Here is a 27,318-nt window from a genome sequence, read left to right as displayed (position 1 = left end):
TTTCTCTGGGACTATAAACATTCCCTATGCTATACACAGAAATGATTACTATTCTGCAATTAGAAATAGTTGGATGAATCTTTAAAGTTTACAGCAGTATAAGTGTGTAACTATTCAAAAATTTAGGACAGAGATGGTGACTCCATATTTAACATCTCAATTCTTGCATGGGGTGAGTCCCTCCTTTGATTCTGAGCTGGTATATAAACAAGGAAAACAAAGAAGCAAAACATGAAAGAGGACATCACAAGTATCTCATCAGTGCAATAATTCCTCTTTCTCCTACATGGGTGTGTGAAATTGGGTGCATTTATATGTCCTACATATATAAATATGAGAGAACATACAGTTGAAGACAGTGAATCCCACCAGATATAAACTACAGCCACACAGAATATCTTGCTTCCTTCCTCTGGGATGAAATACTACTCAGTTCTGAATGTTAGAGGAGCTGGGCATTAAAACTAGGAGCCTCATAGAATCTATGTCTATGCACATCAATGAAGGTGAGTAAAAGGTAATTTCCTAAAACATGTCATTAATCATTATTCTCCATCTATATCTGCCTTGCTTACTAATAGTAATAGGGAGATAACACAAAAAATATTGATGAGTGGAGAAAATATTGAATGGTGAAATGATGCACATGCCCATGTTTCTCAACAGGGACTACTACAGGAATAGCAGCACAAAAAAGTGTAAGAAATCAGTGTAAGAATAACAAAAGTGTAAATGTAATAGAAATCTATCAATGCAAACTGATTCTAAGATTCATGGTGATATTTTTTTGTTGTTTGTCTTTGAATTACCACCAGAATTATTGCTGGGGCTCAGTGTCAGCACTATGACTCCAATGCTGCTGATGGCTATTACTTTTCCATTGTTTCTCTTTCTGCTTTTCGACTTCCTTACATCAGGTGAGAGTAATTTGAGAGGATGTCAAAAATAGAGGGAGAGAGAAAGGAAGACACCTGCAGGCCTGCTCAGGTGGGGAATAGAGGCTGGTACCTGTTCCTTATGGTAATGCCTGCACTCAAATAGCATGCCACAGCCAGGCCTCCTAAAGATGACAAGTTAAATTTCAATATAGTTAACATCCAATTTGACTTACATTTCTTAACAACTCTTCTCTCATCTCTTTTAATGATGTTGTTTGACGTTCCATCTGTGGTATTGTAGCACTCACTTTTTGTTTATCTTTCCATTGCCGTCTGTCCATGTTTTGTTTCAGCATTAAATTCTTGTATTGCATTGTTTCCATGTCTTGTTTCAGCATTAAATTCTCGTGTCGCATTGTTTCCATGTCCCATTTCAGCACTAAATTCTCATCTCGCATTGTTTCCATGTCTTGTTTCAGCATGAAATTCTCGTGTTTCATTTTTTCCATTTCTCTCTGTAGGGTAGCAATTTCATCCTGTAGCTTTTGGTTTGTATCCAGTATATTGCTTTCAGTTGCAGGACTTCCCGTATCCTAAGTAAAGCATAGAAGACTTTCAGCTAACAGGAAAATGACCGATTACAATTTTCTCTGCAACTATAAGCACTGCTTGTGCTATACACAGAAATGATTAATATTCTGCAATTAGAAATAGTTGGATTAATCTTTAAAGTTTAAAGCAGTATAAGTGTGCACCTGTTTGAAATTTTAGGACAGAGATGGTAACTCCATATTACACCTCAGTTCTTGCATGGGGTGAGCCCTGGCTTTGATTCTGAGCTGGTATATAAACAAGGAAGACAAATAAACAAGAAAATATAAAAGAGGGCATCACAAGTAGCTCATCAGTGCAACACTTCCTTTCCTTCCTACATGTGTCTGTGTGTGGGTGGGTGCATTTATATGTTCTACATATATAAGCATGAGAGTACATACAGTTGAAGACAGTGAATCTAAACAAATAAATCAATAGCCACAGGTACTTTCTTGATTCCTTCCTCTGTGGCTGAAAATTGCTCAGTTCTGAATGTTAGAGGAGTTGGGCATTAAACCTAGGAGAATCATAGATTCTATGTCTACACACATCAGTGAAGGTGAGAAAAAGACAATTTTCTCAAACATGTCATTAATCATTATTCTCTATATCTGCCTTGCTTATTCATAGTAATACAGAGACAACTCTAAAATGTTGCTGAGTGGAGAAAACATTAAATGGTGAAATGATGCACATTTCCAAATGTCTCAACAGTGACTAATACAAGAGTAGCACAGGAATAGCAGGATAAAACTTTTAACAAATAAGTATATTGGAGGCAGAGCCAAGATGGCAGACTGAGAAGCAGCTACTGGTCTGAGGTAAGGTAACAACTGCTGGAAACGGTAGGATTTTTTGCCTTCAGCAAGACAGTGAATTCGGGGTCCCAGCTGTGACATCAAGGGGGTGAATATAGCCCAGTTTGGGTTAGAATATAGAGGAAAAAAGAAAGGAACAGTTTTTTTTTAATTATTCCCAAAGTGCACCTGTGCCCCCCCCCATAACCAGACCCTGGGTGCAGAAAGCTGCTCCTAGCAGGCTTCCCTGCTGAACTTCTTTCTTTACCAAGATTCCTGGCCCAACAGGGGTTCCATTCTAAGCCTATTCCTTTCTGAAACCCTTGGCTCCTTTTCTTTCTAAGTGGCCAACTGGATCTACAAAAGGGAAAGACAGCCCTGAGGTGCTTTTTTGTTGTTGTTTGTTTGTTTTACTTCCTTAACAATCAGCTGCCTCTGCTCAGGCAGCTTGAGGCAATCTGGGACAGGTTTTTTACCCTGCTCTATTTTATGATTAATATTATATAAAGGTGTATCTCTTTCCCCCCCTCCTTAAGGTTGACCAGAATTAACTCTTAGTGTATTTTCCATTGCTAGAGGACCGGACATCTTATCCATTGTAAGAGGAACCTGTTTCATTACTCTTCCCTCCACTACACAATCTCCCTTTCTCACTCCTTCTAGCTAATTAAAAAATAAAATAAAAAACAAATCAATTAATTAAACAACTTTCCTTTCACTGCTCTTTTATTACAGTTCTATTTCTTATCTTTTTTCTTTTCTCTCTCTTGTTTCTTTTTTTTTTTTCTTCTGGTCTTCCTTTCTTCCTTTCTCCTTCTTCGGATTTCTGAATTCACTGATATTCATTTGTGAATTATTTTGGGGAAGAAATCTGATTCAGCGTGGACTCTCTATGTGTGTAGCTCTGCTCTACTTCCCTTACTCCTCTTGCTACCCCTAGAATATACAGCGGGTAGTAGATTTGCATAACTATCTATACTTGCTATCCATTTTTTTCTTTCTCTTCTTCACTTGGACTTGGTTGATATTTTTTCATGGACTGGAGACATTGTTTGGCTAACTGGTAGTGGTTAAACTGCTTCAATCCTTGCTTCAGTTGCTATTGTAATAGCTGAGGCTGGTGATTGCATTTGTCATAAGGGTATTTAGTACAGTGCTGCTTGTACTCAAAACACAAAAACTGAGGAACAACAGAACATAAAAATAAGAAACACATTAATCAAAAAAATGGGTAGATCAAGAGCAAATAAAACTGCTACTCCAACGAATGAAGACAAGAGCCCAGAAGAAACTACAAATCAGCTAGAAGTAACCATAGGTAAGAAAAGTATGCAAGCAATAATAAATTTATTAATCACAGAAATGAAAACAACTTTGGAGGAAAGGAATGGCAGTATTAAGGAAACAACAGTTGAGACCCTCAAGGAAAATACTGGTTATCCTAAGGCAATTAGAGAACTGAAAGCTGAAATAGCTGACTTGAGGAAAGAAGATGAGGGAAGGGAAAGCAGACTAACAGAAGCAGAAAACAGAGTTAGTCAGACAGAGAATGAGCAAGAGAAAACTAAGAAAGAGGCGAAAGAGCTCAAAAAGAGATTGAGAGACACTGAAAACAACAACAGAAACCTATGGGATCATCTCAAAAGAAGTAACATTCGTATAATTGGCCTGCCAGAGGAAGAAAGAGAGGAAGGGGAAGGAAACATTCTAGAGGAAATTATAGAAGAAACATTCCCAGACTTGAACAATACAAAGGACATTAAGATTCAAGAGACCCAGACCTGAAGACACCAAGACATCATAGTCACAATGAGAAAAAGTAAGGACAAAGAAAGGATCCTAAAGGCTGCAAGAGAAAAACAAAAAGTCACATACAGGGGAAAACCCATACGACTACCAGCAGACTTCTCCACTCAGACTCTAAAAGCCAGAAGAGTATGGCAAGAGTTCTGTCGAGCTCTGAATGAAAGAGGGTTTCAACCAAGTTTAATATATCCTGCTAGGCTTTCATTCAAACTAGATGGAGAGATCAAAACATTCTTAGACAAACAGCAGTTAAAGGAAGCAACCATCACCAAACCGGCCCTGAAAGAGGTTCTAAAAGACCTCTTATAAACAAGAACTTCACTATAATACTTGCCATATATCAGAGCAAATAAAAATTCGTTCAACAATGGCACTACAAAACATTAAATCCATAATATCAATAAATGTCAATGGCTTAAATTCACCCATCAAAAGGCACAGAATGGGAGGATGGATCAGAAAACATAGCCCAACCATATGCTGCTGGCAAGAATCCCATCTGACACAACAAGATAAACACAGACTTAAAGTGAAAGGATGGAAAACTATCATACAGGCTAATGGACCACAAAAAAATCTGGAACAGCCATTCTCATCTCTGACACAATTGATGTTAAATTAAATAAAGTACTAAAAGACAGGCAAGGTCATTCCATAATGATTAGAGGATCAATCAGCCAAGAAGATTTAACAATTATTAACATCTATGCAGCCAATGAGGGTCCATCTAAATACATCAAGCACCTACTGAAAGAACTTCAAAAATACATCCATAGTAATACAATAATAGTGGGAGTTTTTAACACCCCACTCTCACACTTAGACAGATCCACAAAGCAGAGACTCAACAAAGAAACAAGAGAATTAAATGAAGAGATGATCAGACTAGACCTCCTGGACATCTTCAGAAGCCCTTCACCCCCAAAAATCTGGAATACACATTCTTCTCAAATCCACACAGCACATACCCAAGGATAGACCACAGGTTAGGCCACAAAGACAGCATCAATAAATTCAAGATCATCTCAGGGGGTTCACTTTCTAACAAAGTCCCAAAACCTAGATTTACACCAGTTTCTGTGAGAGAGCGCATATGTTCACACGTATCCATCAACTACTGCGAAATATATACCTGAAAGCAGAAGTACACTAGAGTTTGCAGTGAGTACCCCCCCTAACACTTCCTCTCCACTATTCCAAGCTTTGGGTCCATGATTGCTCAACAATTTGTTTGGCTTTGTATGTTAACTCTCTTTTCAGTCACCAGGTTCCAGATGTCATCAGGATGCCAGCCAGGCTTCCCTAGACTGAAGACCCCACCAATGTGTCCTGGAGCTCTGCTTCCCCAGAGACCCACCCTACTAGGGAAAGAGAGAGGCAGACTGGGAGTATGGACCGACCAGTCAACGCCATGTTCAGCGGGGAGGCAACTACAGAAGCCAGACCTTCTACCTTCTGCAACCCACAATGACCCTGGGTCCATGCTCCCAGAGGGATAGAGGATGGGAAAGCTATCAGGGGAGGGGGTGGGATATGGAGATTGGGTGGTGGGAATTGTGTGGAATTGTACCCCTCCTACCCTATGGTTTTGTTCATTAATCCTTTCTTAAATAAAAAAAGAAGTGTTCAATGATTTTCATGAATGAATAAAATGATTGGAACTTCTTTTAGTTTATCATTACAGGTTTCTAACTAGTAAACTGCTCCTTAATTCTGAGTGAAAGCAGCAGAAGTAACAAATATTTCTGAAAGGCCATTCCTAAGCAGTGAACTTATTTCCTGCTCCTCTTCTGTCCCCAAAATTCCCGAACCATCCTGACTGCCAAAGAGAGAGGCTAGAATAAACACAAACATAGTCAGCCATATTTCAGTGCTGCTATAATTTGGTTCTTCTGTAACTACAGGTACTTTCTCTCTTGCTCTAGTTATACCTAATACAAGGCAATTGCACTTTGACTATCAACATAAATGGTTATTTTTTAAGTAGCATAGAAGTCATTTGTACTATACCATGTACTTTGTATCAAGCCATACTGTTCTGAGCCTGAAAGAAAAGAGGGAAAAGAATGATTTCAGGCTAATGTCATGTAATTATTACAAAGAATGAACTCTAAGTTTATCAGAATAAACTCTTGGCATTGTACATTTCAGATTCCTTGAGAATTATCAAAATAAAGGAATCAATATTATCATTCTCTGCTACACACGTTTGCCCAATGTAGCATCTGGATTCCGTGTACATGGAAAGGTTGCTATACAATGTGCAAAACAGCAAAAAAATCTACAGTTGATATATATCTGACTCTATAAACATTCACCAATATGCAGACTGTGTTCCATTCAAAACTATATTGATGCTGACAAGACCAATGATTGACTTCTCAACATCTGTCACTGACCCTGCTTGGTACATTGAGCATACCACTTGCCCTTGAATTATTTTGACCCTGAAATATAGTCTGTGTAGTGCTCTTCATAACAGGCTGCTTCTCGTGCACAAATCTCCTGTTTGCCGTCATACACAGAACTACTCTTATGCCTTGATCAGGTGCAAAGTGCTCAACAAAGTCACACCTACTTGTGCCAAAGGCACTGTTCTTACCATTAGTATTTAAACACTTCATACCTCTGACTGTTGTGCAGATGTCCCCTCAGGCTAGTGCCAGTTCACGCAAGAGTTGGGACATTCTCGGAGTACCTTTCCCAACCAATCTTGTCCAGGCTCGTCACTCCCGGTTTTTGTCCTATAAAGCCCTTCTTCTTCTGCCCCTCACTCTCTTCCCAGCCTTTCACTTGGGTGATTAGACACAGGGAAGGTTGCTGCATGAGGCATCCAAAATGGCTAACTCCACGTGGCCTGAACCACTGCACTCTCACCCAACTTTGAGGTGCCAGCAGAATAAACAATTGTGTTCCCTCTCTGCTCTGGATCTCCTCTCTCTCTCCTCGGCGTCACAGCATGACATATTACTAAAACTGTAAAATCTTTGTATAATACCATAATGGGCATGCATATAATATCTGTGGTTATATGTGGATGTTCCACTTTAAGAATGCGTAGCCACTGCTATAAATCTTCCCATGAATGGATCATGAGCTTACTAGGATCTCATCTATTCCTTATTGAATAAGGTCACTCCCCTCAGATTGACAAGTGCTCAGAATAAAATTCAGAGCCCCAATCATGAAAGTCCTGTTTCTACCACTGACCCAACTCCATAGCCCACTACTATCTTTATAAAATAATGCATTTAAACCTACATGATTCTTTTTTTATATTTATTGATTCCCTTTTGTTAACCCTGTTTTATGGTTGTAGTTATTATTGTTGTTGTTGTCATTGATTTTATTATGATGGATACAACAGACAGAAATAGAGGATGGGAAGAGGGTGGAGAGAAAGATAGACACCTGCAGACCTGCTTTACCACTTGGGAAACGACTCCCCTGAGTTGGGGGCTCAAACCGGGATCCTTAAACAGGTCCTTACACGTTGTGTCACCTGTGCTTAACCTGGTGCACTTAACCCGCTGTCATATACCCTGACTCCCCAATTTGATTCTTATAGAGCAATTGCAGACACATCAAGTTTAATAAGTATGGCTTTCCCTAATGAATTATTCCTAAAAGCACAACAATTCACATACCCATATAACAACCTCTTTTTTCTTAACTCAAGATATATTGTAGGGAGTCGGGCTGTAGTGCAGCGCGTTAAGCGCAGGTGGCTCAAAGCACAGGGACTGGCATAAGGATCCCGGTTTGAACCCCGGCTCCCCACCTGCAGGGGAGTCGCTTCACGGGCGGTGAAGCAGGTCTGCAGGTGTCTATCTTTCTCTCCTCGTCTCTGTCTTCCCCTCCTCTCTCCATTTCTCTCTGTCCTATCCAACAACGACAACAACAATAATAACTACAACAATAAAACAACAAGGGCAACAAAAGGGAATAAATAAAATAAATATTAAAAATAAATAAATAAATAAATAAATAAATAAAGATATATTGTTACACCTGTTAGAATATATCTGCCACAATGTGTATGACCCAGGATTCAAGACTCAGGTCAGTCACTGCCGGGGCTAAGCTCATGAGTCGTGAAGTAGTGGTGCAGGTCTTTCCCTATTTCCCCAATGCAACTAACATTTGTTTATTTATTTATTACTAGATAGAGATCGGGAGAAATTGAGAGGGGGAGATAAAGAGGAAATGAGACATAGAGACACCTGCAGCTCTGCTCCACCACTCATGAAGCTTTCCTCCTGCAGGTTGACATCAGCGGCTTGAACCTGGGTCCTTGTGCACTGTAGTGTATGTGCTTAACAAGGTGCGCCACCACCTGGCCCCCTGTAAGTCATTTTTATATGAAATAAATGTTTTAAAATATGTAAAGAAAAATTAAAAAGCTTTTAAAATTTTTTTTTTATTTATCTTATTTTTGAGAGAGATGAAAAGAAAGAGACAGAGAGAAACCCCAGAGCACTGCTCAGCTCTGGGTTATGATGATACAGGGGTTTGAACCTGGGACTAAGGATCCTCAGGCAGGAGAGTCTGTTTGCATAAGCATTATGCTATCTCCACTCCCGACTACCCAAATAATAACCTTTGAAGCCACATTCATTCCAAGATATTAATTCCTTTAATGCCTTTCTGAATATATATGATTTTCTAAAGGATTAATTCTTCCTTATTGTAATTACATGTCAGTGCAATCTTTAAGTAATTAACTATCATTTGCTAGTGTAAAACTAGATCATCACACATGCATATTTTTATTGCTCCCAACCTCACTTTCATTCTTTTTATTTCAGGCAGAGATAAATAAGGGCCCAGGGACCTCAGTGAATGAGACCTTTTAGTGTAGTTGCACTCCCCTGTGGTGTAAGGACTTCAATACTGGCTGTACAATTAGTGAGCTGTGCCTTACCCACTGAACGAACCCTCAGCCCTAAAAGAAGCATTTACTGTAATGACTTCATATCTGTCTCATCTATTTTCATGTTAAACAAGCAACAGCTTTGTCTGGTATAGTTCAGATTTCTCTATACTAGTCATTGAAACTGAATGGCATTTTCAGTAACAACAGTTTTATTTTTATTTATTTATTTTTTGCTTTAATAAAGCAATAAAGAATTTGAAGATTTTACCTCCTTGGAGTGTGGCCTATCTCCGTTTGAAGTTCATCAAGGGTTAGTGTAGCACCCTTTTCAAACACTGGTGTAACTACAGATATTTCTGATGCCAATCTCTTCTCTCCTTTTCCTTTCATCTCCTTCATTACAGATTGGTAACTACAACATAAAATATGAAGAAGATCAATGTTTCATAATAATACAACTGGTAAAGAAACACACTTACCCCTAACTATGTCCATTTCCAAAACCATGTACCGAGAACTGTCGGGCAGCCCCCCTGCTCTGCTCCATGTCTGATATTATGGTCTACTAACATAATCATTGTTTTGATGAGAGCCACCCTGCCTACAGTGTATTAATTCATCCCACCAGATAAAACCTTCACAACAGTAGCTTTGGAAGGTTCGTGCTCTTTCCTTTTCTCCATCCCCTTTCCTAGCCTTTTCCTATTCCAACTTGAAACTTCTGTTTCAAAAGATATAAAGGTGTTGTCTCTGATCAATAAAGACGCATTGCAATCTCGCTCTGCCATGAGTTCCTGGTACCTATCCTGTGTCACTGAGTAAGCAGCAGCCCAGGCTGGCTCCTGTCGAGTTCTCTCCAACCCAGAGAGCACATGCCCAGGAAGAAACACCTTCACACTAACCTGGCAGAGAAATAGCACCCTCTCTGTTCCAGCCCTTCCCTACATTCCCTAGGGATAGATCAATTATACAGTGATATATTGCTCTCCACTTACCTATCACACTTTGCAGCTCTGCTCTGCTGCATGCGGTCACGTAATCCATTGTTGAAACCTGAAACATCCATTTTGCTTTGTGGAACTGCCATTCTACTACTTAAGTGCAATATTTCCTCGTTCCCCTTCATCAAAGTTCAATATAAGGAACAATGTTTATTATTTTATTCACTAAAGATGCTGTCACTTAAACTGCTTTATCATTAGAATTATTTTTATCATTTGAATGAATAAAATTATTTGAACTTATCACTACAGATCCCTAGTTGTTTTATAAATTGCTTTCTGAATTAATGAACATTCCTGAGAGGTCAGCCACGATTTGTGAACTGATGTACATCCATCCACTGTGCACTCCCCAACATTTTCAATCCCCACTGACTGGGAAAGTAATAGACAGACAGATGCAAACACCATCAGCCAGATTTAAGTGGTGTGATGTTGTGGTGCTTCAGTAACTAAGCACTGAACTCTTCTTGGCTGGATTACTTTTCTTCTGCTTTTCAGATGGCTTTGGGTGCTAGCAAATGTTCAGTTCTGTTGACAAAGACATGAAGCAGTATTTGCCACAATAGAAGCCACAGGTCATTATGGTGCTTCTTATCAACTGAGAGAACAGCATTCAAAGAATGAGTCTTGCCCCACCAATCTACATATTCAATAACCATACAAGAGTACATCCAGATGACAGAAAGCTAATTATAGCCTGAACCAACTCCAGCTAGTGACCTCTTAGTAACACTAGTAACAGAAAGGTCAATGCTAAGAACACCTCATATTATTCACACTTCTAGGAGCGCAATGCGGAATGATTTTATGAATTAAACTAGCCAGGTAATTTGAAAGTGTTACCATGTTAGTGCAACTTGATGCTACACGTGGTAGAATGGATTCATATAGCATCCATTTTTATAGAATGATATCTCAGCATGCTGTTAGTCTAGAGCTCAGTTGTCTAGAGTTCAGTGCACTTTAACTCAGCATTTTCCTTGAGATTTCAAGGTGGAATTGCTCTGATTTTATTTTCAATGTATTTTATTATTATTTTGTGACAGGCTTATTGATGCGTTCAGTACCATTACTGTGAATTCACTGAACCCACTCACCATCTTACTTCTTATCCTCCTCCTCTACCTTCTCCCGTCCTCCTATTGCTGCTTCTTCCTCCTCCTCCCACTCCTTCTTACTTCTTCTCCTTTCTCTCCCTTCCTTTTTTCCTTTTTTTTTTTTTAAAACAGATATATTAAAGAGAAACTGAGAATGAGGGAGAGAGAGAGAGACAGAAAGATTGATAGACTGTTAGGAACTCTGCTCCTGTGCTAAATAGAAATATATTCAGGCTCCAGGTCAGATCAATGGGGTAAAACAGTTAATTTTATTTATATACTTTCAAGATTGGTAGCTACTCTCTGCTCTAATCCAGCATTCTAGCCCTATTCTCAACTCTGACATTATCTTCCCAAACAATATTCTTAGTCTACCCCTATGTTAGCTTTCACACTCAAGCAAAAATTACTAAAGTCATGTGGCCCCCTGGAACATACCTAAAACAGTCTTCCTATTCAGTGAAGGAAAGAAAAAGAAGAGAGATACCTGCAGTACTGCTCCACCACACATGAAGAGGATGCTTTCCCCATACGGTTGGGATACGGACCAGGGACGTGAACCCGGGTCATTCTATCTACTATCTTGTGTCCACTACTGGGTGTGCCCTTAGTCCCCCACCTTCAATACTTGATTTGTGTCTCTGGCTTTAGGAAAGATGTACAGTTCTCCACAAGGGCCCCCAGAGATGAATCTCTGAATTCTCCTGGAGGGCAGCAGAGGTATGAGTCAGAGGGAGGGCTGGGGTCTCCAGGAACTGGGGTAAGGCCTTCCTAGTGAGTCTGTTGCTATGGAGGCTGAGCTCCAATCAGGTATCTGCTTTCCCAATCTCTGTGGGATGACAGGTCAAAGTGGAGATTAACAGAGATTGTGCCCTGCCTATGTCCTATCAATACTCCTTCCACACAGTGAATGAGAACACAAATGGCAGTGGTGTTAGCATTGACCCACTCCCAATACTCTGGGCAAAACAACACACCTTTGAGGACTGCTGATTTCTTCTAAAAACTGAAATTACCCTCTGGAAAAATGCCATTCCAATGCCCTTTTTGGTGGCTTGATCCTCATAAGCATGCTTCTTCTTCATCCTCTTCTCACCTTCACATTCCTATAAAAACACACAGATTACATTAGAAAAGTTTGTAAATTGTGACTTGAAGCATTTGATATCCATACTTTTGTGGACTACATGCAGATACTGCTAGGAAATGATAGGCCAGAATCTTACAAGGAAAGGGAGTCTCACAAAGAATGCCAGAAATCAACCTGAAGCAGACCTAGAATAAAAACCATAATGTGGAGGCTAGTCATCCCATTATTGTAGAAGTATTGTAGGAAGAGTCAAAAATCACATTATTAAGCTCCTGGTAGCAAGTGAAAATGTAGACAAGACATTAGTTAGAAAAGCATATGGCACAGTGTAGAAGGAATCCTAAGGGAGGCTCATAAAACTTCAGCCTCATAAAAGGAAGAAAATATAATCTGAGACACTCTACTGTTACAACTAAGGGGCCCAGAAAAAAATGGAACTAATGGAACAAAGTCAGTGGACAGGGTATATAGTGGATATTGAGGCAGAATTTAATGGGATGGAAACAAAAAGACAATGCAAAAGATTGGTGAACCCAAGAACTTCTTTGAAAAGGAAAACAAAAGTGAGAAATCCTTACTCAGTCTAATGAAGATAAAAGAAAAAATCATGTTAATTAATAGACTTATAAATAGACTGGAAACCAGATCTTACATCTCACAAGAAGCTAGTATAATGAAATATGCTCTTGGGGACCTGGCTGGGTTCAGAGCACATAGTAAGAAGCACAAGGACCTGCACAAGGGTCCTGGTCCGAGCACCTGGCTCTCCACCTGCGGGGGGGGGTGGGGGGGGTCACTTCACAAGCGGTTAAGCAGGCTTGCAGGTGCCTAGCTTTCTCTCCCCCTCTCTGTCTTCCCTTCTCCTCTCATCCTCTCTCTGTCCTATGCAAAACAAAAATATTGGAAAAAAAAAAAAAGCACTGGAGCAGTGGATTCATAGTGCAGGCACCAAGCCCCAATAATAACCATGGAGGCAAAGAAAAGAAAAAAAGAAATACACTCCTATATATCCCTCTCTCCACTGTTTTGGTCATCAGACCTTTATCAACTGTTCACGAACTAAGAGCACCAACTCCACCTGGAAAGAAAATAAAGAACAGACAAAGATAGTGGCAGGATAGTGTGATGCTTCAGAAGATGATTCTTTAGTCACTATCAGGCCACCCCATCAGCTGGGGCCCTCCCTCCCTACTCAGGGAGTCCTGAAATTCCCAAACTGGCATGATGGGCCTAGACCTCGAATAAATCCCTCTCTCAATTGTTACCGGTCATTTCTCTCAGGAACAACATAATAGAACCCTTTGTGGGTCCCCATAGGACATTGTCCTCAACTTGGATCTACAATGCTAGAGAATGTCCCATCCTCCAAAGGGAGGATGGACAAAATATACTATGCTACACCTCAGGAAGATGAGTCGATATTGGGGCAGCTTGGAATGTTTCTACTCATGACGACAGAATGTGAGCTCAGATCTACAGGGATGCAGAGGTCACATAGGCTCCTAAGCCCATCAAATCAATGGGGTTTACAGTCAACAATATTTATAACACTTTCCCACATTAGGGAGCTACTCTCTTCCCTATTCCAGCTTTCTGGTCCTTTACCAGCCATGGCATCATCTCCCCAGACAATAACTTGGAACCATTTGCATATCAGATTTCAAGCTCAGGGAACAACAAAAACAAGAACAAACAAAAAAAAAAAAATAGTATAGCCGCAGGCCCTTTGGAATAGAAGTAAAATATGCCTAAGAACTACTTACAAAATGGAGCTACCTACAAAATGGAGGGAACCCTCCCCACCCCCAACTCTTCAACTGAACTATTCCAGCCTTTAGGTCCATGATTGGTCAACAATTTGTTTGGCTTTGTATGTTACCTCTCTTTTCAACTACCAGATTCCATATGTTAGCATGATGCCGACCAGACTTTCCTGGACAGACAACCCCACCAATGTTTCCTGGAGCTCTGCTTTCCCAGAGCCCTTCCCCACTAGGGAAAGAGAGAGAGAGGCTGGGAGAATGGATTCACCGTGTTCTGTAGGAAAGCAATCACAGAAGTCAGACCATCAGCATCCCACAATGACCTTGGGTCCATACTCCCAGAGGGTTAAAGAATAGCAAAGCTATCAGAGGAGGGGGTGGGATAGAGTTCTAGTGGTGGGAACTGTGTGAAGTTTTACCCTTCTTATCCTATGGTTAAGTCAGTGTTTCCTTTTTTTTTTATTTAAGAAAGGATTAATTAACAAAACCACAGGGTAGGAGAGGTACAACGCCACACAATTCCCACCACCCAATCTCCATATGCCACCCCCTCCCCTGATAGCTTTCCCACTCTCTATCCCTCTGGGAGCATGGACCCAGGGTCATTGTGGGTTGTAGAAGGTGGAAGGTCTGGCTTCTCTAATTGCTTCCATGCTGAACATGGGCGTTGACTGGTCGGTCCATACTCCCAGTCTGCCTCTCTCTTTCCCTAGTAGGGTGGGTCTCTGGGGAAGCAGAGCTCCAGGACACATTGCTAGGGTCTTCAGTCCAGGGAAGCCTGGCTGGCATCCTGATGACATCTGGAACCCGGTGACTGAAAAGAGAGTTAACATACAAAGCCAAACAAATTGTTGAGCAATTCAATGTTTCCTATTTTATAAAATAAAAATTTTTTTTAAATGGCGTTTACCATATAGTCCCAGCAGAATATATAAAGCACCGCTAGTTTAAGAATCAGAAAAAGGATTAATGCCTCCTACGTTTCCCATTAAACAACCATACAGCTGTATTAATAGATGACAGCTAATTCTGCTTTAGCCCCACTGTCAGCTGATAATAGGAACTCTGATGAGGCTGTCTGAGCAGAAAGCAAATGATTAGTCAAATCCTCCTGAGGTGGCATTGCTAGCATTAACTGAAGCCTAAAAGGATGGCAGCAACAACTGATAAAAAAAATCTCATTTCAAATAAAGAAATCTAGAGGATGGGAGAGGTGGAATGACATATTCAAATTACTAAAAATTAAATGTTGTCAGTCAAAACACTACTCCCTTCCATCCTTCCATATCAGGGAGAAATGAAGGTCATTTGCCTTTATCTTGACCTCCAACTATTCTTCCCTGGTAAGTACTATTAAAAGGAGGTGTACATGGCAAAATCGGGGTGTGTGGGGGAAGAAACAAAGAAATTCAGAATAGACCAGGATACATCAGCAACAGGAGGCACAAAGAGATAGGAAATGTGAAGACAAGATGGACAGAATGATGCAATCAAATGCTGGTGAATTAAAATCCACTTGACATATAACCAAGGTCACTGCTGAAGAAGACTACTCCATGGTTTTGTTCACAAGTCAGATACAGTGAACTGAAATTTATGCAATTTCAATAATAAAAAAGTGACATTGTGAGAACTACAGTAATTCTGGCAGGAGTGGTGGGTGAGTTAAAGAAATTTAGTGAGGTAGCAGTGTAGGAATATGCTCCTGCAATTATGATCTTGTGAACCATTATAAAGAGGCTTAAAAGAAGAGAAAGGGAAAGGAAAGGAAAGGAAAGGAAAGGAAAGGAAAGGAAAGGAAAGGAAAGGAAAGGAAAGGAAAGGAAAGGAAAGGAAAGGTAAGGAAAGGAAAGGAAAGGAAAGGAAAGGAAAGGAAAGGAAAGGAAAGAAAAGAAAAGAAAAAGAAAAGAAAAGGAAAGGAAAGGAAAGGAAAGGAAAGGAAAGGAAAGGAAAGGAAAGGAAAAGGAATTGGCTGTGTGTAAAGACCCAGGTTCAGGCCTTTGCAATTCTTAACAGAGTTGACATTTATGAAAAAAGGGATGACAACTAAGGACATATTTAATATTTCACTGTATCTAACCAATGCACATTGTAATTAATTCAATATATTAACACCGGGCATTGGCACACTTGCATAAGTGCACATAGTACTAACCTCAAGGGCCCATAAAATACCTGGATTTAAAACCCTGAAAGCTTCCAGCAGGGGAGAAGCTACACAAGCCTGGAAGCAGGTTTCCAGACCTTTCCTTCTACCTCCGTGTCTCCTGCCCCTCTCAATTTCTCCCTGTCCTACTCAATAAAATGGAAAAAAAATTGGCTGACAGAAGCTGTGGACCCCAACTGCCTGCAACCAGCACCAGCAATAACAATGAAGACAATAGTAATAAAGAAATTACTAAATAAGAAAAACACGTATACATTTTAAGAAATATGTTTAAGTTATTTTTACTATACCTTGTCATTTTTTCTAAATGATTTCTTAAGAGACCTGGAAAGGATAAATAGACATTTCAGACAAATATAACATTCTTATGGCAAAACATACAACTACTTTGGCAAAAACTCTGCATTTAAAAATAATTGGTTAAAAAGAATTGAAAAACTCAACGACAAGATAAACATTAAGTAATAAAAATAAAATTCATAGTATTAATTAAAATATTGCATGTAACACATGTGATAGGCAAAAGAAAAGAAATGCATGTTAATCCATGATTGGATACACAGAGTGTTTGGTAGTCATTGTGATTAAGAATCTATTACTGTGTTGCAACAAAATCAATAAAATACCTAGGAGTAAAGCTGACCAAAGAAGTGAAAGACTTGTATACTGAAAACTATGAGTCACTCTTCGAGGAAATAGAAACTGATACCAAGAAATGGAAAGACACCCCATGCTCATGGATCAGAAGAATCAGTATTATCAAAATGAATATTCTCCCCAGAGCCAGATACAAATGTAATGCGATACCCATCAATGTTCCACCAAGCTTCTTGAAGAAAATAGAACAAAAACTACAATCATTTATCTGGAACCAGAAAACACCTAGAGTTGCCAAAATCATCTTGAGGAAAAGAAACAGAAACGGAGGTATCACACTCCCAGATCTCAAACTATATTATAAGGCCATCATCACCAAAACAGCCTGGTACTGGAACAAAAATAGGTACACAGACCAGTGGAACAGAATTGAAAGCCCAGACATAAATCTCCACACCTATGGACATCTAATCTTTGATAAGGGGGCCCAAAGTATTACGTGGAAGAAAGAGACTCTCTTCGATAAATGGCACTGGGAAAACTGGGTTGTAACATGTAGAAGAATGTAACTGAACCACCTTATCTCACCAGAAACAAAAATGAACTCCAAATGGATCAAAGACCTGGATGTCAGGCCAGAAACTATCAAGTACTTGGAGGAAAACATTGGTAAAACACTTTGCCACCTAAACCTCAAGGACATCTTTGATGAAACAAACCCAATTGCAAGAAAGACTAAAGCAGAAATAAACCAATGGGACTACAACAAATTGAAAAGCTTCTGCAGAGCCAAAGAAACTATCACACAAACAAAGAGACCCCTCTCAGAATGGGAGAAGATCTTCGCATGTCAAACATCAGAAAGAGACTAATCACCAAAGTATACAAAGAACTCATCAAACTTAGCACCAAAAAAGCACATGACCCCTCCAAAAATGGGCAGAGGATATGAAAAAGACATTCACTTCAGAGGAGATCCAAAAGGCTAACAAACATAAGAAAAACTGCTCCAGGTCGCTGATTGTCAGGGAAATGCAAATAAAAACATTGAGATACCACCTTATCCCTGTGAGAATGGCATACATCAAAAAGGACAGCAGCAACAAATGTTGGAGAGGCTGTGGGGACTGAGGAACCCTTCTGCACTGCTGGTGGGAATGTAAATTGGTCCAGCCTCTCTGGAGAGCAGTCTAGAGAACTCTCACAAAACTAGACATAGACCTTCCATATGACCCAGTAATTCCTCTCCTGGGGATATACCCAAGGATTCCATAATGCCCAACCAGAAAGATATGTCTACATCTATGTTCATAGCAGCACAATTCATAATAGCTAAAACCTGGAAGCAACCCAGGTGCCCAACAATGGATGAGTGGCTGAGAAAGCTGTGGTACATATACACAATGAAATACTATGCAGTTATTAAGAACAATGAGTCCACCTTATCTAACCCATCTTGGACAGAGCTAGCAGGAATTATGTTAAGTCAGCTAAGCCAGAAAGATAAAGATGAGTATGGGATGTTGCCAGTAATCAACAGAAGTTGAGAAAGAAGAACAGAAAGGGACACTAAAAGCAGGATATGATTAAATTGAGAGCGGGGCACCAAAGTAAAAACCCTGTGGTGAAAGGGAGGGTGGCCATTGGCCTTCCTGGCATGACAGGAGGTGGGGATGTGGGGTGGGGGGTGGGGAGGCTGGGGATGGGACACAGTCTTTTGGTGGTGGGAATGGTGTTTATGTACATTCCTAATAAAGTGTAAACATATAAACCACTAATTAATATGAGAGGGGAAAATTGATCATATGTCTAGAGCTTCTTAAAACACAGACTGAATGTTTTTAATACATAAGCTGAGTCTTTGATATGTAGACTCTCTCAAAAGCCTATACAAGGAGAACAGAAGCAACCAGTGGCACCACTATATACTAAATGCTGGGTATTAACAGCAAACTCTAACAAAGGGACTTTTCAAAGTTAACCCAATGACCAAATAATGTGATGATAACAATAACTATCCATTGTTTTCTTGAACCCTAAGACAACAGGACCCTCACATTTCCACTATAGAGCCTGTATTTTCCCCCAGTCCTGGTACCTTAGGGTGGGGCCCACTTTCCTGCATGCTGATCTCAATTCAAATCAAAGAATACTGGATCTGCCAATCACAACCTAGTCAAGGCAAGGAGTGCCACTACAACATGCTTCACTTCAGACTGTGACCAGAGACTTCAGGTGTGTAATGACAACCCTTCAGCTTTATCACTCGAGTGAGACCTTTTCTTTCATTGTATCCTCTAATTCCATTCCAGGTAGTCCACTCCCCAGTAAAGTCCCCAAACCTAGATATAGTCCAGGTCCCCTGAGATAGAGCATAGATTCACACATGCGCATAAACTAGGGGAAAAATATATACCTGAAAGCAGAAGTATACAAGAGCATGCAGGCAATAACCTCCAACACCTCAGCTGCACTATTCCAGTCCATGATAGTTCAACAATTTGTTTGGCTTTGTATGTTAACTCTCTTTTCAGCCACCTGGTTCCAGATGCCAGCAAGATGCTGACCAGACTTCCCTGGACAGATGACCCCATCAATGTGTACTGGAGCGTCCCTTTCCCAGAGCCCCACCCTACTAGGGAAAGAGAGAGGCAGACTGGCAGTATGGATCAACCAGTCAACGCCCATGTTCAGTGGGGAAGCAATTACAGAAGCCAGACCTTCTACCCTCTGCAAACCACAATGACCCTGGATCCATACTCCCAGAGAGATAGAGAGTGGGAAGGCTATCAGGGGAGGGGATGGGATATGGAGATGGGATATGGAGATGGGTTATGGGAATTGTGCGGAACTGTACCCTTCTTGTTCTATGCTTTTGTTAATGTCTCCTTTCTGAAATAATAAAAAATAAACTTAAAAAAAGAATCTATTACTGGAACAACAATTAAGAAAGCATCCTGTGTTTACATTAGGAAACTATTTGCAACATATTTGATAATGTTAGACTATGGGAACTTGCATACAACCACATGCATTACTATAGGTATCTACACATCTTTAATACATTTTAAACTTGTAATGATCTTCAGAGCTTGTTACAACTATGTAGATTATTAAGTAGAAATTAACTGAAGTAAATTAGCTTGAAAAACTAGTTGTTACATTGTCTTTTAGGCTTTGCAGGTGGTGGATACCAGAGGGAAGAAGACTTAATAATTTTGGTGGCAGGTGCAGTGAACACACACATACATACAAACACACACACACACACACACACACACACACACCTCTGCATGCATAAAACTACGTTCAGGAAACCTTATAAGTTTTTAAATTGATATTGATGACAACAGGAACACTTAAAAAATAAAATACTCTCTTTGGAAATGACATCCTGATCATGACTGCTAAAGGTGGGCCTTACTTTATCCTCCTATAAGATCAATTTCAAAGAAACATTTATCCAGTTAGAACAACTCATTAAGAGAGATGGAAACCAAGGCTTACAAAGCTGAAGGAGGCCTACACACTAGTCAGAAAGGCTGACAATGACCATGAACAGAAAGTGGCATTACACTATAGTAGGCAGCACACATGGCATACATACAAGCCCTTGAAAGTTCACCCTCCACTGCTCAAGGTCTCCAACATGTGTGCCCTACCACTTAATGCACACATAATAGAATGTATTAAATGTTCTTCAGGGCTGGAGAGGTGTGTGTGTGTGTGTGTGTATGTGTGTGTGTGTGTGTGTGTGTGTGTGTGTGTGTGTGTGTGTGTGTGTGTGTAACAAAACTCATATTTTCTTTCAGGACTGAGTCACAAAAGTGACACTTGAGGTTAACTAAATAAATGCTGGAATGAAATGAAATTTTGAGACGTGTTCCTTAAATTATGTCGATATGGAGAAACTCTGCCCTTTGTGAATAGGAGGAGTGTGCAGAGAGCAATCATGAGGAGATAAGAAACTGTACCTAAAGTACAAGTGGGTTATCAATGCAGACATGAAGAGATATATACTGTGTATATATGTAACATGGAGCACTTCAAAATCTGCATGTTATGCTTGGGCAGGAGCCAGCATAATCCTGTCTGTACTGTTCCAGGGCGCTTGTATGTGCTGCAAAAGCAAGCAATCTACTTACAGTTTTTAATAAGATTCCTTTAAAAAATATTTTATGTATTTATTTATTATTGGATAGAGAGAGAACTTGAGCAAGGAAGGTGGAGATACAGAGGGAGAGACACAGAAAGACGCCTGCAAGCCTGCTTCACAATTTGTTAAGAATAAGCTGACATTTTAAATAAGCTATTTGTCTAACATTTTCAAAATGCCATACTGTTTATGTATTTGCATTTTCTGATTATCAGGTATAGTTGACAACTATTACTAAAAGTAGTAATGTCACACTAGCAGAAGCCAGAGTTGAGTAGTGCCCTGGGAGAGAGGGGAGACAAAAAAATAAGAAAAAAATCAAGAGATAAAAGAAAACAAAGGTAAAGAAAAAGAAAAGAAAAAACAGGAAAACAAAATCATGCAAGATGAAACCTGGACTGAATGTGATACATTGCATCAAAGCTACTAAAGCAGGGCATGGAAGAGAAGAGATGGAACAGAGCCTTGAGCTTCAGGTGTGTGAAGGTGGAAAACAGACATATGTATAGGAAAATGCCTCCTTCAGATAATATTCACAGGGAGATGAGAGCCTACATTTACATCAACAACTCCACTAAAACCCATCAATGGCAAAGTGCACAGCTGTTATAAATAATGATGTTATCTCCCTTACCTCATCTTAGATAGAACATGAAGGCCAATAACATACCTTTTAAAAGGTTGAAAAAGAATAGAGCTGTTCTTAACAACACTGACACAAACTCCTCTTCTTAAAGCAATTCGACAACTATTCTGACATCTTTTTTTTAAAACTTTTTTTTTCCTAAATTTTTATTTCCAAAGAGGAAACACAGACATCTTTTCTATACACTTACTTATCAAAGCCCTTATGTTCCACTGTAACGACTTACTTTTTCTTAGCATGCGCATGCTTGGTAGATGGCAATACCCGATTCTTAAAAGCAGAGTGATGATATTTGCCTTTATATTTTTCTACTATACTCTTTGTTGTCAATTTTTCATCTTCACCCTTTAATGGAAGCGTGACATAAAACATTATATTAATTCTTTAAAATATAGTTTTATCTGTCAATTTTAATCATTTGACTTGTTATCTATGATCACGATTTTCATAACTTTAAACTTTCTCTCATTTATTTATTTATTTGCTCCCTCTAGATCACTGGCTTTTTTAAAAATATGTATTTATTTATTTTCCCCTTTGTTGCCCTTGTTTTTCTTTATTGCTGTAGTTACTATTGTTGTCATCTTCGTTAGACAGGACAGAGAGAAATGGAGAGAGGAGGGGAAGACAGAGAGTGGAAGACAAAGACAGACACCTGCAGACCTGCTTCACCACCTGTAAAGCAACTCCCCTGCAGGTGGGGAGCCAGGGGCTTGAACTCGGATCCTTAAGCTGGCCTTTGAGCTTTGCGCCATGTGCACTTAACCTGCTGAGCTACCGCCGGAACCCCCTTTCTTTCTTCTTTTTATACCCCATTACTCCTGGGCAAATGCAGCAGGTCTACTAAACAAACATCTGTGAAAAGTCCTTCCTACTTGTCAACAGATTAACTATCAACTGTTCACTGCTTAACAGTGTCACCCCCATTTTAATGGAAAGAAGATAAATAATAAACAAAGAACAATCAGTCAGAAGTAGGTGGGGTGCTGCTTCAGGCATGCAAAGGGAGCTTCCTTTCTTCTACATTTAGCTAGTCTAGTCTCCCCTAACTTGTACAATTCTTTCTTTTCATGTGAATATTGTAGTTTTAAGAAAAAAGTCATATTTTTACCATACAGAACCAGCAAGGGTTCCATAAAAGTCTGTAACTTAGCAATGAAAAATGAGTAGATTGAGTGATTCTCCCTAAGCTTCACATTCCATAGCTATACTGCTGTAGAAACAGAGGACACAAAGATTATTATTTGTTTTAGCCCCATTCTATTCTTTTAATAAGATCTCTTGACTAGGATATCTGATCAGAAAGGCCTAATTTGTCAAATGCCCCAAAGTTGGCATTACTAGCATTCATGGGACACCATATGATGGTAGCATTGTACTGGTTAGAGGAAAAAGAAGATATGGACAAGAAGACATTATGGCAGAATGCTGTGGGAAGTAAGACATTTGTGTACAAATATAGGGCTATGAGGTTTTCTTCAGAATTAATTCTCATCACAGACTCAAGAGCAATGGAGGAGTGGAAGGACGTATTCAAATCATTAACAGATACCATGACCATTCACCAAAGCTCTATCTGCCAAATTACCCTTAAATTGGAGGCGGAATAAAGATCTTTTGCCTCCACAAACTCTTGCCTGTCAAGAATTATTGAAAAGAACAGCATGTGATAGCAGCAGAATGTTGGGAACATGTGTGAGCCTGATAGGGAGACACCCCGAAAGCAGCAGAAACAACAACAACAACAAATAAAAAAGAGAGGAAGAAAGAAAAAGAAGTAAATGAATTCAGAGTAGATGGGAACACAACATCAGAAATAGGAAAGCACAAAGAGACAGGAACTGGGAGCACAAGATGGACAGAATGGTACAATCAAAGGCTGGTGAATTAGGTTAATGGGTGACTGTGAATGAAGTCAAAGACAACTCTACCCTATGGTTTTGTTCACAAGTAAGATATATAGAGAGAATTTAAACTTAAGAAACTTAAATAAAGGGGGGAAAGGACCTTGTGAGAACTACAGTAGTAGTGCTAGGAGTGGTGGGTGAGTAAAATAAATTTGGTGAGCTGGCAGTGTAGGACTATGCTCCTGGAGCTATGACTTTCTGAACCATTATCAAATGGCTGATGAAGAAAAGAAGTGAAAAGAGAAGAAAGGAAAAGAGAAGAAAAGAAAAGAAAAGAAAAGAAAAGAAAAGAAAAGAAAAGAAAAGAAAAGAAGAGGAAATGGCCATGTTTAAAGACCCAGTTTCAAGCCTTGGCAATTCTTCACAGAGCTTACATTTATGCCAAAAGGAATTACAACTAAGGGCACATTTAATATTTCACTGTATCTAAACTAATGTACTTTGTAATTAATACAAAATGTTAATACCCGCCAGTGGCAAATCCACAAAAGTGCACACAGTAATAAGTGCAAGGACCCTTAAAGATCTGGATTCAAAGCCCTAACCCTCCTGGAGGATGGAAGCTTCACAAGTGGGGAAGCAGGTCTCCAGGTGTCTGTCTTTCCTTCTCCCTCAGTCTCTCCTGCCCCTGTCAATTTCTCTATGACCTATTGAATAAAATGGGAAAAAAACATGGAAAGCAGCACCAGCAGTAACCGTAGAGACAATAACAAATATATATATATATATATATATATATATATATATATATATATATATATTTATACAAACATATACATTTTAAGAAATGCATTTAAGTTATTTCACTATACCTTGTGATTTTCCTTTGATGAGTTCTTTAGGCACCTGGAAAGGATAAATGGTCATTCCAAGTAAATATAAAATCCTTATGGAAAATCATGCTATTATTTTGACAGACACTCTGCATTTGTAACCAATTTGCTATAAGGAAATTGTATGTGGAAAACACAATGACAAGATAAACTTTAAGTGATGAAAATACATTTTGCTGTTCTAACAAAAACACTGTATTTAACTGTTGAGATAGGCAAAAGGAGAGGAAATGTATGTTACTTCGTAAGTTGATACAACAGTTTGTCATTTTGATTAAGAATCTTTACTGTGACAGTTCAGTGGTAGCGCAGCGGGTCAAGCGCACATGGAGCAAAGGCAAGGACCAGCAGAAGGTCCTGGTTCGAGCTTCCCCTCCTCCCGGCACTTCTATCTGTACTACAACAGCGACATCAACAACAACGATAATAACTACATCAACAAAACAACAAGGGCAACAAAAGGGAAAAATAATACAAATATATTACTACAACAAGGGCAACAAAAGGAAATAAATACATATAAAAAATAAAATTAAAAAGGAAATATCTATTACTGGATGGAAAAATAGGAATGCAACCAGTATTTACGTTAGGGTACAATGCTTTTAAAATTCTAAAAAATATTTTTTTTATTTATTCCTGTGCTTGCTCTTGTTGTTTTATTGTTGTAGTTGTTATTGATGTCATTGTTGTTATATAGGACAGGGAGGGGAAGACAGAAGGGGGAGAGAAAGATAGACACCTGCAGACCTGTTTCACTGCTTGTGAAGTGACTGACTGCAGGTGCGGACCCAGGGGCTCGAACTGGGATTCTTCTGCTGATCCTTGTGCTTTGTGCCACCTGGACTGAGCCCACTGCACTACCGCCTGACTGCCAGGTTACAGTTTTCAATGTGTTCGATATTGTAAGACTACTGAGAATTTGCAAACAACCACATGCATTACTATAGGTAACTACACATCTTTAAATACATTTTAACCTCATAATGCTCTTCAGAGTTGGTTATAATTATGTAGATTGCTAAGTAGTAATTAACTGAAGCACATTAATTAGAAAAACTATTTATTATATTGTCTTATAGATTTTGTAAGCAATGATGTGGTTGGCAGAGGGAAGAAGACACAATAATTGTGGTGGCAGTTGCAGCAAGTTACACACACACACACACACACACACATACATCTACACACATGAAACTACTTTCTGGAAATCTCAAAATTTTGTAAATTTCTATTAAGCTACAACTAATACTTTTAAAAAAATAAAGTACTCCTTGATAATGACATCCTGATCATGACTGCTAAAGATGGGCTTTAGTACATACTCTTATAAGATCTATTTCAAAGTAACATTCATCCAGTTAGGAGAGAACAACTCAAAGAAACATTTATCCAGTTAGAAGAGAACAACTCATTAACAGAGATGGAAACCAAGGCTTACAAAGCTGAAGGAGGGCTACACACTAGTCAGAAAGGCTGACAATGACCATGAACAGAAAGTGGCATTACACTATAGTAGGCAGCACACATGGCATATATATAAGCCCTTGAAAGTTCACCCTCCACTGCTCAAGGTCTCCAACATGTGTGCCCTACCACTTAATGCACACATAATAGAATGTATTAAATGTTCTTCAGTGTTGGAGAGGTGTGTGCGTGTGTGTCTGTGTGTGTGTGTGTGTGTGTGTGTGTGTGTGTAACAAAACTCTTATTTTCTTTCAGGACTGAGTCACAAAAGTGACACTTGAGGTTAACTAAATAAATGCTGGAATGAAATGAAATTTTGAGACGTGTTCCTTAAATTATGTCGATATGGAGAAACTCTGCCCTTTGTGAATAGGAGGAGTGTGCAGAGAGCAATCATGAGGAGATAAGAAACTGTACCTAAAGTACAAGTGGGTTATCAATACAGACAGGAAGAGATGCATACTGTGTATATATGTAACATGGAGCACTTCATTAATCTGCATGTTATGCTTGGGCAGGAGCCAGCATAATCCTGTCTGTACTGTTCCAGGGCGCTTGTATGTGCTGCAAAAGCAAGCAATCTACTTACATTTTTAAAAAGCTTCCTTTTAAAATATTTTATGTATTTATTTATTATAGGATAGAGATAGAACGTGAGCAAGGAAGGTGGAGATACAGAGGGAGAGACACAGAAAGACACCTGCAAGCCTGCTTCACAATTTGTTAAGAATAAGCTGACATTTTAAATAAGCTATTTGTCTAACATTTTCAAAAATCCATACTGTTTATGTATTTGCATTTTCTGATTATCAGGTATAGTTGACAACTATTACTAAAAGTAGTAATATTCACACTAGCAGAAGCCAGAGTTGAGTAGTGCCCTGGGAGAGAGGGGAGACAAAAAATAAGAATAAAATCAAGAGATAAAAGAAAACAAAGGTAAAGAAAAAGAAAAGAAAAAACAGGAAAACAAAATCATGCAAGATGAAATCTGCACTGAACGTGATACATTGCATCAAAGCTACTAAAGCAGGCCATGGAAGAGAAGAGATGGAACAGAGCCTTGAGCTTCAGGTGTGTGAAGGTGGAAAACAGACATATGTATAGGAAAATGCCTCCTTCAGATAATATTCACAGGGAGATGAGAGCCTACATTTACATCAACAACTCCACTAAAACCCATCAATGGCAAAGTGCACAGCTGTTATAAATAATGATGTTATCTCCCTTACCTCATCTTAGATAGAACATGAAGGCCAATAGCACACATTTTAAAAGATTGAAAAAGAATAGAGCTGTTCTTTACAACACTGACACAAACTCATCTTCTTAAAGCAATTCGACAACTATTCTGACATCTTTTTTTTAAAACTTTTTTTTCCTAAATTTTTATTTCCAAAGAGGAAACACAGACATCTTTTCTATACACTTACTTATCAAAGCCCTTATGTTCCACTGTAACAACTTACTTTTTCTTAGCATGCGCATGCTTGGTAGATGGCAATACCCGATTCTTAAAAGCAGAGTGATGACATTTGCCTTTGTATTTTTCTACTCTACTCTTTGTTGTCAATTTTTCATCTTCACCCTTTAATGGAAGCGTGACATAAAACATTATATTAATTCTTTAAAATATAGTT

At 39.2% G+C, this 27,318-nt stretch overlaps 1 protein-coding gene and 1 long non-coding RNA gene across 2 annotated transcripts in view; one reads left to right on the top strand and one right to left on the bottom strand.

The window, feature by feature from the left end:
* Positions 1 to 27,318, top strand: part of LOC132541979 (uncharacterized) — a 43,827-nt gene that overhangs the window by 11,190 nt on the left and 5,319 nt on the right. The gene's annotated exons all lie outside the window — the stretch shown is intronic.
* LOC132542145 (uncharacterized) lies at positions 945 to 27,293 on the bottom strand. Its single transcript, XM_060204919.1, has 9 exons — positions 27,148 to 27,293; positions 24,191 to 24,224; positions 21,698 to 21,816; positions 16,363 to 16,396; positions 12,030 to 12,158; positions 9,947 to 10,071; positions 9,220 to 9,363; positions 6,086 to 6,119; positions 945 to 1,471 (listed from the first exon to the last, which is right to left on the bottom strand). Exons 1-9 carry the CDS (start codon positions 27,291 to 27,293, stop codon positions 1,091 to 1,093), a joined length of 1,146 nt encoding a protein of 381 aa, XP_060060902.1. The 3' UTR covers positions 945 to 1,090.

This window comes from Erinaceus europaeus, chromosome 1 (genome assembly GCF_950295315.1).
Source record: "Erinaceus europaeus chromosome 1, mEriEur2.1, whole genome shotgun sequence".
NCBI classification, from domain to species: Eukaryota; Metazoa; Chordata; class Mammalia; order Eulipotyphla; family Erinaceidae; genus Erinaceus; species Erinaceus europaeus.
Note: the sequence above shows the minus strand (reverse complement) of the source record. Positions and strands in the feature narration are given on the sequence as shown.

Coding starts and splice junctions, on each gene's coding strand:
- LOC132542145 (XM_060204919.1), bottom strand. CDS start 27,293: ATGTTTTATGTCACGCTTCCATTAAAGGGTGAAGATGAAAAATTGACA. Junction 24,225..27,147: donor CATGCGCATGCTAAGAAAAA/GTAAGTTGTTAC, acceptor TATCCTTTCCAG/GTGCCTAAAGAACTCATCAA. Junction 1,472..6,085: donor GGCTTGATACAAAGTACATG/GTATAGTACAAA, acceptor TGCTTTACTTAG/GATACGGGAAGTCCTGCAAC.